At 34.8% G+C, this 13,609-nt stretch overlaps 1 protein-coding gene across 1 annotated transcript in view; it reads right to left on the minus strand.

The window, feature by feature from the left end:
• Nucleotides 1–436: 436 nt before the first annotated feature.
• Nucleotides 437–13,609, minus strand: part of LOC113077191 (DENN domain-containing protein 2A-like) — a 35,263-nt gene continuing 22,090 nt past the window's right edge. The window contains exons 8-20 of the mRNA XM_026249647.1: nt 13,447–13,497; nt 10,479–10,666; nt 9,404–9,513; nt 9,198–9,267; nt 8,799–8,876; nt 7,513–7,653; nt 7,266–7,414; nt 5,720–5,897; nt 4,272–4,313; nt 4,071–4,176; nt 2,766–3,041; nt 2,591–2,677; nt 437–1,120 (exon numbers count right to left, since the gene is read on the minus strand). Coding sequence (XP_026105432.1) covers nt 1,083–1,120; nt 2,591–2,677; nt 2,766–3,041; nt 4,071–4,176; nt 4,272–4,313; nt 5,720–5,897; nt 7,266–7,414; nt 7,513–7,653; nt 8,799–8,876; nt 9,198–9,267; nt 9,404–9,513; nt 10,479–10,666; nt 13,447–13,497 — 1,514 coding nt within the window. The 3' untranslated portion in view covers nt 437–1,082. The remainder of the gene's footprint in view (nt 1,121–2,590; nt 2,678–2,765; nt 3,042–4,070; nt 4,177–4,271; nt 4,314–5,719; nt 5,898–7,265; nt 7,415–7,512; nt 7,654–8,798; nt 8,877–9,197; nt 9,268–9,403; nt 9,514–10,478; nt 10,667–13,446; nt 13,498–13,609) is intronic.

The following is a 13,609-nucleotide window of genomic DNA, read 5'->3' on the forward strand; positions in this document are numbered from 1 at the left end:
CTCATTTAGAGAATTGCAGAAAAGCACACTCATGATATCAGATGGTACTCAGTTATGCAAAATCCATTCATTAAGATATTTACAAACTACTCCTAGGAAAAAAAGAAGCTGTTTTTGTTTGGAAAGCATCCATATTTCCTGGTGTTAAAGTAATGGGGACGGGAGACCTTTTTTTGCTTTCCCACACTCAAGTTTCTCAGATCAGATTTTGGGGCCATCTGCAGGCCACAAACAACCTGCACTAATGTCCAAAGGTTAGAGGGCTTTGAGAAACATCTGAATCCAATGTTCATGGGACATTGTGTGCAGAAAGATGCTGTAACATCTAGCAAACAAAGTACAATGATGGCGATGCGCGCCACATCCAAGAACTAGAACATAACACATGAATTTCAGGTGATCTGGCAACTCAGAAGAAAACAATCCAGGTAAAGTATATTAAACACTGTTTATTAAAAAAAAAAAAAAAAACAAGTTAAAAGTAACTTTAGTGGTGTTTCTGTAACGCACGTAAGACAGAGAAAAGAAAAACTCCAACTTTGTTCTGGTTTCGGTCGAGAACCTTTCTGAACTAATAATTCTAGAACAGTTCCCGATCCTGCAGTTCCAAGATTCTAGATTTCCCCCCGTTTTTAAACACAGAACAACACTTCATTCAATCACAGTGGCGGTGTTTTCACGGAAACCCAGTTGACGATCTCGAGTCTGTAACGTACGATAAATATACTATGACAAACTAACAACACAATTTCGACTTTAAGAGGAAACATATAAAGTTTTACAGAGGATTTCATAAAGGTCTTCTTATTTCTAGAAAGAATATAAATTAATTTATAGCCTCCTGTTTCTGAAGAAGTTGTACTCTATCTCTTATACATGTAGAAACGAGAGAAAGAACTGTACATGGACGCTTCTGTTCTGGGTTTCAATAAAGTCCTTTAAGGTATGGTTTGGGGAGCTAGAATGGACTGTACAGTGTTTTCCATCGCATTTGGTCCTTAGGGTTGCCGTATCCCATGCTTCTGGTCTGTTTGGGTCAAACGATCTGGTGAGAGCAAGTCTAACATACAGATCCTACATGGCTAGTTTTCATTTTTGGACAGGAATTTCATCTTGTGTCCTGAGAGAAAAGAGAGAGGAAAGAGAAATGCTCAAAATCCATTCAAACAGAAATCTTAGTTTCCTTTACAAATATTGGTTCATCAGACTGTTCAGAATGGAATAGCAGCTTACTGTAAAGTGTATACTGTATACCGTTTTGCATTGTGGTAATCAATTTTTATTAATCAGGTTATAGAAAATTACACTGTACTGAATCTGCTTTACTGAATGTTACAAAGTATGTTATGTTGTCTACTGGTAATGGTAATGCTTTTGCTGTGGTCCTTTTAGATCTCAGTTCAGCATTTGATATGGTTGATCATAAAATTTATATTTCTCTATTGGAAAAGTATGTAGGCATTCAGGGTACCGATTTAAAATGGTTTTGGTCATATTTGACCAATAGGAAGTTCCCTGTATGTATTGGAAAGTAGCACGCCTCTCCTGTGGTGTTCCACAGGGATCGATCCTTGCTCCTAACACTTTTCTCTTTACACATGCTGCCACTGAAATCCTTGTTTTCCAAACATGGAATATCGTTTCATTTATATACTGAAGACTCTAGTTGTACCTCGCACTTTAACGTAAAGATTCATGTTATATTGAGGTTTTGCAATAGCATGCTCACGGGATCTAAAATAAAAAAAATATTTGGCCTTAAATGAGAAAAAAACTGAAGTTGTATTGTTTGGACCAAGTGATTTTTATGATAGTGGTGATCTGGATCTAGGCTTTAAGTTCTTATGTTACTCTGTGCGTGAAAAACCATGGTGTTTTATTTGACTCAGGACTTCGGTTCGATAAACAGATTAATTCTGTCATCAAATCACTCTTTTTCCATTTATACTCCCTCATAACCCAACTATATTATATGTATTGTTTCTAATGTTCTGTACAGCACTTTGGTCAACCTTTGGGTTGTTTTTAAATGTTCTTTAAACACAAATAATTAAATGCATGCATAAATATGTATTTGTTTGTTTGCTTACAACATGTGGAGGAAATTTAATATTTCGTTTTAATTCATGCATTTATTCATAAAATTTAGTATTTAACCAATTTATTTCAATATTCATTTAATGGCTTAATTTTGACTAATTTTGGCTTTCCATATTCATGTGTATTTTAATATTTATATTATATGTATTTTGCATAAAGCAAAGTGTGGAATGCTGTATCCCAAAATACAAAGCATTAAATAACTGGCATTAAACGATATATAATAATTATATAAAATATATGCTTATTCCATATGCTTATTTAACATACGCTATTACATAATCAAAATATAATTTTCCAATAATAAAATATACATAATATAAATTTTTATTAATGTAATTATACTTAAAAAATTATATTTAAAGACCCACCCAGAGTGATCAGGATATTCTATATATACAGAAGATATGCATATACAGCAGAAACACCATGTCATTCCAAACATGCCCTAATTCTTTGTCTTTAGTTAGATCTGCAGGTGAAACATTACCTAAACCTTTGAGGAACTTGTTGACGCCTCTGTTCTCGCTGCCTGGCAGAGAATCGAGGTAATCCTGAGCCCTCATCTCAAACAAACCTGTTCAAAACAAACATCAAAACAGTTTCAAAACAAAATCAATCCTCAAATATAATTTGTATTTCCCAAGATTCATAACCATTCGAACCTTTCAGGCCCTGCCTCCGAAAGTCTCTTTCCTGCACGAATCCCGCGAACATCTGCGTCTCCATGAAGACCTCCAGGAATCTCCGCAGGCTCTTGGAGGACACGGCTTTACGAAAAGCCTCACGCTGGAAGGACGAGGGAGTCGGAGAGGAGGAAGACGAGGCAGAGGATTCTTCATCACGGTCACTGCCGCCCATAAAGAGTGAGTAATGACCCACGATCTCCACGAAGAACCGCACAAACACCTCTGACACCACACAGCTCAGAGAACTGGGCTCTAATGAGGACAAATTAGAAAAAAAAAAATTAGGATGCTTGATTATTCGTCCAAAAAGTGACTAACGTGTTAAAAGAAATACGGAAAAAAAAACTTATTATTATTACGTTTGACTGCTTTTGTTGTTTTGCCTTTATAGTTATCTAGACTATAATTGAAACTAAAACCAAAAAAATTAAATGAAAGTTAAATCAAATAAATGTTACCTGAAATAAAATAAATGAAAAAATGAAATCATATTTTCTTTCACCTAGATGCTAAGGCAATATTTAAAGTTCATGTATAGAATAAACAAAAAAACACCAAAACTGATAAAGACCCACAACAAAATTAATAAGATTTAAAATTAAAAAGGATCTAAAAATCAGATTTTGAAAAAACTGATTCAATTAATGCCGTTTCAAACTATAATAGTATCTAAATGATATTAAAGTAATGTTGTTATCAAGTGCATTAAACCTGATACATGTATATAAAGGTATTCATTATGCACACTGTAATGCATTATATATTTTCATATTAGTAACCAACATTAAAAACAAAAAACTAAAAAATAACCATACTTATACAGTTGATTGATTACATCAAGAATTACAAACATATTTTTGTATTAAATATTTTCTAAAATGTTATGTTTTAATATGCCAATGATGTGTTATCCAATTAACTTTGTGCTATTTTGCATACATTTCTAGAACAAGGAATTCTAGAACATTGGACACTGTGAGAAAAAAAAGATACAAAAGCTGACACTTGGGCGTTACTTTTTCCAAAAGGCACACCGTTGTACCTTAAAAAGACATATTAGTCCCTAAAAGGTACAAAAGTGGACCTTTTGAAAAGGTACCGGCCCAGTGACAGCTTTTGTACCTTTTTTTCTTAGAGTGGATGAAGCCATGTTCACAATGTCATTTTGTTGTCATCAAATAAGTGAAGCCTTTTTTGCAAATCAGCAGATATTTTTTTGTCCAAGATGCATGGCTGTTATCTTTCTAACCCCTGAGTGTAAGAGATCGGACAGTAATGTACCGCCAGGATTATCTGCCACGTCACACGCCAGCTCCTTCCTCCGCTCTAGAACGTGTTCCAGAGCGGCCTGGAGTTTACGAGGCAGAATCGAATCCTCATCATCCATCTGAAACAGGAAACACAGACGTAGATTTCTTTGGCTTCATCATCGAAATGCAAATCCAGCCTAAATTAAAGACCAAAACTACTCGAGTACAGTACCTGTCGCAGGAAACGACTGTTGCCGAGGTCGACCACCAGGACCTGAAAGAGAACAGAGGACACAGTGATGTCATTTCCTCCTGCACTGGCGATCTCAGCCTTTTCCCCTATCGCAGCTATTGTGACGAGGTCAGAGGTCAGGGCCGCCCAGCCGCACGGGAAGTTCTCAGAGAGAAATATCAGAAACGTGTCTGGCCTCTGATCTTCTCTGAGAAGAGCCCAATCCGGTTCTTTTGTTCATCCATAAATGTATACATAGAATATTAACACCACATCCTAGGCTTTATTGGCCTCGTTTCCTTCCCACATTAGTCATAATGAGGTGTAACATCCAAGAGGTCACAGGTCAAACAGCTGAAAATAACTTTGGAGATCTCCTCTGGCTCTGTTCCGACCGTATCCATGTTTTGCTTTAGCAGCATGCAGTGTGCCGCCTGTGCATCTGCCGAAATGTGCAGCATACAGACAGAGAACTGCACTGAACAACCCACAATGCAATGCAATTCCTATCAAAAAACTATCAAACAAACCTATCAAACAACAAAAAAAACTGCTAGAAAATGCAAACTCTGACCAAAAGAAACAGAACTGTACACAATGCAAAAGAACTGACCAACAAAATGAAACTAAAATAGAGAAATTGAAAATTAAATGGAAATAAAATACTTCATATAAAAATCAAAAGTATTACAACCTTGCTGCATACTGTCGCGCTTACTATTAAGAAAGTATGCAGTATACTGTACATACTGCACAGAAAACACATTTTGTAATATAAACATATACATGTTAATGAATCTGAACATTTTAAACATCACTTTTACATGAGTCAAAGACGAAAAAGGGTTTAAGCATAAAACAATATGTGTATTAAATTGTTGTTTTTTTACCCAATAATTAAAAAAAAATGTTTTTGTTTTTCCAAGCAAAAAATAAATATAATTGTTTCCCTGATTTACAGAAGACACCACTAAAATGTCATTCAGTGTGACAATCTTGTCAGGCGTACTTACAACAAAAATCGATTTATGACATATTAAAAGACTAATTACTTTCACCCCAAATACTAATCAGTAATTTTATTTTATTTTTTAATCTGCCACAGTCTTAGGTTTCGCCCAATTGTCAGTAAGATTTTTTTTTACTAATATAAAACAATTAAATTTCCATATGCTCTCTTATTCTTACAATATTTTAATGTACAAATCAGAATAAGCATGTTTAACATAAATATTGTTACACTGAATGACAATGTAACATTATTTCAACCAAATTTTGAAATTTTATTCTACAAAAACTTATTTGAAACCATAAAAGTAGAAACTTTACTTAAATTAAATGTGTTTTCTATAGGCATAAAATCACTTTAGAAAATGTATTTTGATGCAGACATCTATGTCCCACATACTGCAGAAAGTGTATTATTGTGTACACTGCTGGTGTCTGACCTCCTCTAGCGGCAGCTCTTTGAGACGGGCCAGAGAGCTGGAGAGCAGCCCGACTATGAAAGGAGTCGGTGTACAGACGATGTCCATCATGGACGGCGGCAGGACCGGGATGTATGTGTGCTGCCAGGTGAAGGGGTACAGCAGAGCCACCATGGCATGACAACATTTAGAGAGGGTGCTAGAGAGAGAGAGAGAGACACGGATCAACATGACTGTGCTGACACATTCACACCAGCAGATGGCAGCAAAGAAACAACAATCAGTGCCGTTCACTAAAGCAGGCATCAGTATTGCTCATACTTTCAATACCTTCTAAATGCTGAAGAAATTCAATAATGCAAGAAATAGCAGGATGTTTTGTATAAAAAGCTATTTTAGGACAATTATGATTTTTGCATTGTGCATTTCATTCCAAATTGTCATTAGCATAATTTAATATTTTAATAAAATAAATAATTATACCAATAATAACTACATTGAAATGTTTTTTTATATATATATATAAAACTGTGAAGTTATCAATTATAAAATTGAGAGGATATTGGCAAACACTGGCAAAATTAATAAGAAAATATTTCTTATTTTTCTCTTGATGTGGGTGTGAAAAATGACTCACCCCTTATAAATATAAATCAATTTTGTATTTTTCCATTAGCAGATTGTAAATGATAACAGCAAGAACAAATCAACAATTATTACAGTATATAATTGTTTAAAAAAATATATTTTTATTCACAAAAAAAAAAATCCAATGTTATTATTAAACATTGTTCAAAATAAATAATAACAATAATAGTAGCAATGACATCAATCATAATTATCAGTTTATCAATGTTATCAAAATATAAGTATGTTTAATATTTTTAGTGCAGTGTGATTGATTGATTGATTTTCTAACAGCCTTTTTTGTTCTCTAGAAGAGCCATTTCATCCACTAAAAGTGCAGTCTTTACTCATTAGGACGCAGATTTCTCCTCTTATTTGCGAGTCGACACACTTAACACAATTCCAGGTCCTTCCAGATCCATTTGGCCAGCTCATCACGGTCTCAAATCATCTTTTTAGGGAGGATGCTGGTTTGATGATCCCTAAGAAGGGACCCGGCTCTCATTACAGACGCAGAACGTCATGTGAGCGCTGGTCTCTCTCTTTTTCCGTAGAAAATAACATCGGGGTTGAAATTTGTTCCCAAGGCGACTATATAACACGACAGCATTTTTTCCATATCTGTCTTGAGCTGTGAAAAACAGTTCCACAAGCCACACTCTTTTCCATGCTTGCCGTGCCATATCTTTTCATTCCTCCCTTGTCCTCTTTAGGGTTCACGCACAAACACACGTGTGCCGTTCTTAATGCAACATACGTCCATAAATTGATCATGTATAGTTTTACCTTATGAATGCTGAAAGACACCATTTACACAAGTGAGCATCCAGAACAAGCTCCGCCTACTCACCTGTCAATCAAGCTCTGCATTAAAACAAGGCTTCTGAACTTGGCTTTGTTGCTGGATCAGATGCCTCGGACAGGCGTGAATGGGTCGTACCTGAGTTTATCTGCGGTGAAGATGACCCTCCGCTCCAGCAGAAGAGAAGCAAACACCCGCAGAAGCAGACGCAAGCTCAGAGAGGAAAACAAACACTCGAAATCCACGTGCTCCAGACGGGAATCTGAAGGACGACATAATTCTATCACCTACGGAAAGAGTCAGAGAGAGAGAGAAGTGGAATTAACTTTGAGAATTAACTGCCTGTAGAATTCCAGAAGATGTTTTCATATACTTTTACACTGACCTCGGTCCCTGAACCCGGCAGAAAGTTCTTAATGCTGATGGTTCTTCCCGGCGCTGGGAACGGAGCCTCCATAATTCCTCTCATAAACGGCTGGACCAGCGCAGGAGAAATGGCTCGTCGCTTCTCTACCTCATCCAGGATCTGCATCAGACAGACATCAGCACACACCTCATGTATGATCGCTTTCATGTCACCACAGATCGCTTTTTTTTGTTCAAAACAAATAAATATAATAATACCAGTGACAATACCAGTAGTTATTGTGAGTTTATCGTTATTTTTTTGCATACCACTCATACATTATTCTAAATTATTCTAAATAAATGAAGTAATAATTAAATTGTCATATATTGTCATAAAAAAAAACTAATAAATTATAATAAAACAAAAACAAACTGAAAACCAAATTAATAAACAAAACAAAATATGTATTTAGGGTGAGATGTCTGTGGTTAAAATCAAATCAAATCAAATACATAAGCATGTCTTTAGTGTAAGATACAGGCTGTGACGCTTAGGGAAAATAAAATAAAATAAATGAATTTAGGGTAAGATGCCTAAACCCCTATGGCTTAAAAAAATAAATAAATAAACAAACAAAACAAAACAAAATAAAATAAAATAAAATGTAGGGTAAGATGCCTTACAGGCTGAAACCCCTATGGCTTATAAATTTTTTTTTTTTTTTTAATTAAATTAAATTAAATAAAATGTCTGTAGGGTAAGATGCCTTACAAGCTGAAACCCCTATGGCTTATAAAAAAAATAAAAATAAAAAAAATAAAATAAAATAAAATGTCTGTATGGTAAGATGCCTTACAGGCTGAAACCCCTATGGCTTATAAAAAAAAAAATTTTAAATTAAAATAAATAAAATGTCTGTAGGGTAAGATGCCTTACAGGCTGAAACCCCTATGGTTTATAAAAAAAATTATAAAATAATATAAAATAAAAATGCATAAGCATGTCTTTAGGGTAAGATTGATTTAATATATATATATATATATATATATATATATATATATATATATATATATATATATATATATATATATGTATATATATATATATATATATATATGTATATATATATATATATATATATATATATATATATATATATATATATATATATTTAATAATAATAGTTATAAATCAATATAAATATAAATATAATAAAATAAATAATAATTATTAAATACAATTATTAAAATAAAGCACCAAAAAAGAAGCACAAGATAATAGATGGCACACTGAAGTTAAATGCTAAAGGTCAAATTAAATACCTTGGAGAAGAGATCAAAACAGCCCAGTCTGCTCACAATGCAGTACACTTCAGGTAGACGCCTCCCTTTACCGCTGGGCTATAAACACAAAACACACAAACCACTGATGAAACGCCCAAAAAATGAATTTAAAATACAAAATAACATTTATTTCTAACTGCTAGCGAGAAGTCACTTAAATGTAACCTAATGAGTTCACAATGACAATTTGGTATTTAAAAAACAACAACAATAGGCAGCATATATTGTGCAGTATTGAGTAAAAAGTTATTTAATCCTGAAGCCCATTAATACCTCAATTCATATTTTGTAATACTAAATGTCTAGCTTGTGGTAACTGTACTCTACGTTATTTAGTATTAATGGTACCCTTCAAATGAAAAACAAAGAGCAGTTCACCAGTAAACGTCGACAGTAGCCAAATCTCCGGCTCCCATCTTCTCCGGTTAAGACGAACGAAAACGTTTCACTATGAAGAACAGATTCATTTCCAATGAGCAAATGATTCCCGACCAGCACAAAAAAAGCATATATTTCAGCAAATAACAACAAATGTGCTTCAAATAATGAATGAGGTTGCTTTTGTAAGGCTGTGGATTCGATACCTGGGGAAACTGTCCACAGGTGCCCAGTCTTTAGCGTCAGGGAAACAGAACAGAGGAATGACTTTCAGCTGGTCTTCAGCCTCTCGCATAAACTTGAAGCTTCGTTCAAACTAGTGAGGAAAAAGAATCAGGAACACAGATCGATGAACGTCTCATGCTGATCTTTTAAGCCTAAATAGATCATATTTGTTCTGTAGTAGGCTACAAAGGGGCTAAAACCTTAAGAAAAAATGTGCTTTTCACTTTGCAATTTATAATTGCAGTTTTTGTTCAATAAATATACTGTCATTAAAATATGTTAGTATAAAAATACATTCTGTGACTCTGGAGCACAATTTTTTTATTTGTAGCAATAGCCAACAATACACTGAATGGGTCAAAATTATGAATTTTTCTTTTATGTCAAAAAATCATAAAGATATAAAGTAAAGATCATGTTCCAATTATGATATTTTGTAAATTTCCTACTGTAAATATATCAAAACTTCATTTTTGATTCACAATATGCATTCATTTAAAGTTGATTTTCTCAATATTCAAATAGTTCAAATTATTGTCCTCCTAACAAACCAGACATCTAATGAAGGATTATTTATTATGCATATATCTCAACATCATATATGATATTTACCATCTGAATCTAACCATGTAATGTCAAGCCAGCCATCTATTAGCCTAATTATCATGTTAATTACTTTGCCTTTAGCCCAAATAGCAGCTGTGCTTTTTACCCCAAATACCATACTCATATTATAAATTCTTTCGTTATTTAAAAACTGTTGCTTTAATTATCTTAAGCAAAGCTGAAATCATTAAAAAGACCTCTGTCCCAAAATATATGCATTGATGTTAGATATTCTCAATTGCTATTTATATTTACAACATTTAAAAAAAACATAAAATAATAGAAAAAGTGAGCACAGAATCAACTCAAGGTTCAGACAAATTTGCAGGTGCATCTTGAAAAGTGAGTGTATTAGAAAGTGCTACACCACATTTTTTAGAGAAAAAAAATATCAACTGCACCTTTAGCCCCATTGTACCCTTCATGTTTTTGGAAGGAAAATGTTTATACCTTGAGAGGGAACTGCTGTGTGACTTCTGGTAAATACGGCACGCCTGCTTTGGTCTTATGAAGAGCCACAACCAGAAAGTACTCAAACAATTTCCGCTCCTGAAGTTCCATCAGGTCTCGCTCCAGAGTGCGATATCGACCGGTTTGCCTCAACATAGACTGGACCGACACTAATCTCTGACTGTGAGCTAAAACAGAACAGGAAGAGGAAGGATAAACAGACAATGATGATGTTTTTCCCCACTCAATTAAAAGGAATAGTTCACTCAAATGTTAAATTTGCTGAAAATGTTCTCACCCTCAGACCATCCAAGACTACGGTGAGTTTGTTTCTTCATCAGATTTGGAGAAATGTAGTATTACTTCACAAACACGTCACAAATTAACTCACAAACTTTCAACAAACATTTGAGTCCTCCATCAATAATGCTGATTTCTTCAGTGAAAACGTCCTCTCATCTTGAATCAGGAGAAAATTATCCTCAGATCAAGCACAGTTTGCAAAGCAAAAACTTCTTTAAGCAGAAATGTGGGAGGATTTGATGTGAGAGACAACAGGAGATGGACTTTTTCACTGGAGGAAGCATTAGTATGCTATTTTAAATAGAAGCAACTATTTAAATTTAAAACACTTTAATGATGGATTTGTTTTTTTACAAACACACACTCTTAGACAAGAAAGAAAGCTTTTGGGACAAATGTTCTTTAGGCTATTATTCATTCATATATTACATTATTCTGTAACATTTTTGTATTTGTAATTAAATTATTGTTTGTAGTAACTTAATATCACATTTTATCACTCTTCGTGTGATTGACTACATAAAATGATATAAATATATACATTTTCTAACACCCATATCTTGAATTTTGTGATCATTCACATGCATTCATAAATGCATTTGAATACACCGAATAATGCAGTGATAGAACGCACTCAAAATGCACACGCACACTAGTATGACTTCATCAAGTAACTTTACATTTGTCTAGATGCCTGCACTTTTTAAGCAAAATTTGTTTAGTTTTTGAATATAATTGATACTGTTAAAAGGCACATCATTAAAACAAAAAATACAAATTCACATATTATGCTTGGAAATCGAAATTAGAACTAGCTATTAAATTAGTTAAAAATGCCTATCCATATACAGCAATGATTCACGAACCCCAAACTGACAAAAATGATTCGCGAACCAGCTCCGAACTCCCGAACTGATTCAAATGATTCGCGATCCCCAAAATGACTCAAATGATTCGCGAACCCGCTACAAACTCCCGAACTGATTCAAATGATTTGCGATCCCCAAACTGACTCAAATGATTCGCGAACCCGCTACGAACTCCCGAAATGATGCAAATGATTCGCTATCCCCAAACTGACTCAAATGATTCGCGAACCCGTTTTGAACTCCCAAAATAACTCAAATGAATCGCGATCCCGCTCCTAACTCTCGAACTGCCTCAAATGATTCACGCTCCGAACTCCCAAACTAACTCAAATGATTCGCGAACCCGCTTTGAACTCCCGAACTGACTCAAATGATTCGCGAACCCGCTACGACCTCCCGAACTGATTCAAATGATTTGCGATCCCCAAACTGACTCAAATGATTCGCGAATCCACTACGAATTCCCGAACTGGTTCAAATGATTCGCGATCCCCGAACTGACTCAAATGATTCGTGGACCCGCTACGAACTCCCAAACTGATGCAAATGATTCGCGATCCCCAAACTGACTCAAATGATTCGCGAATCCGCTTTGAACTCCCAAACTAACTCAAATGAATCGAGATCCCGCTCCTAACTCATGAACTGCCTCAAATGATTCACGCTCCGAACTCCCAAACTGACTCAAATGATTCGCGAACCCGCTTTGAACTCCTGAACTGACTCAAATGATTCGCGAACCCGCTACGAACTCCCGAACTGATGCAAATGATTCGCGATTCCCAAACTGATTCAAATGATTCGCGAACCCGCTACGAACTCCCGAAGTGATTCAAATGATTCGTGATTCCCAAATTGACTCAAATGATTCGCGAGCCCGCTACGAACTCCCGAACTGATTCAAATGATTTGCGATCCCCCAACTGACTCAAATGATTCGCGAACCCGCTACGAACTCCCGAACTGATTCAAATGATTCGCGATTCTGTGTCTGTAAATCTGCATATTTGCATTATTTATTATTGATAAATTAATGTAATTTTAGAATGGACTTATTTTGTAATATGTAGATGTAGATGAAACTCTATTTTCATTATTTATGAGATTTTTTAAATGGTTGGTGTTTTAAGGTTGATGTGTACATTTAAAGCCTTGAATATTTGAAATTACAGTAGCATTCTTTCAGTAAAAGTAATTAATTTTTTTAATATAAATAAATGACTAGTTCTATGCACTTTGGGTGTGCTTTTTTCAGTATTCATGGGTGACTTTTTTTATGTGGGTTACATTTTTACATTTAAAGGTCTTGATGTTTGTCAATTATATGAAATATTTAATGCGGAAAGGACAAAATAAATAATCATGAATGAACCCCTAAAAGTTTCCATATAAAAACTTTGATTGAACCCTTAAAAGGGGTTCTATATAGAACCTTTTAGGGGTTCCAAATACGTAGCGCCTGATAGAACCTTTTACGGTTCTATACAGAACCTTTTCTTCTAAGAGTGCAGATTTTCACTTCTCAGTGTGTTAACAGATAGACTGCAGCTGTGGGAATTACTTGTGGATTATCGTCATGTTTTTATCAGCTGTTTGGACTCTAATTCTGACGGCACCCATTCACTTCAAAGGATCCATTGGTGAGCAAGTGATGTAATGCTCAAACTCATCTACATCTTGGCTGGCCTAAGGGTCAGTATATTTTCAGCAAATTTTTGGTTTAACTACTCCTTTAATGTTAACTTGAAATTCTTAACTGACATGAAGACATACTGTAGGTCTGCAGGACCTCATACCTTTTATTTTCTCCTCTGTGTCACTTTCAGACTCACTGTTTTCATCCGTCACTATACCAGAGAAGAGAGAGAGGTCAAAGGTCACTAGAAAATCAGTATTCAGGTATTCGCAGAGACATATTTCATGCACATGTGTATCCTATACCGTAACATAATTCTATCA

This window comes from Carassius auratus, unplaced genomic scaffold (genome assembly GCF_003368295.1).
Source record: "Carassius auratus strain Wakin unplaced genomic scaffold, ASM336829v1 scaf_tig00021934, whole genome shotgun sequence".
NCBI lineage: Eukaryota > Metazoa > Chordata > Actinopteri > Cypriniformes > Cyprinidae > Carassius > Carassius auratus.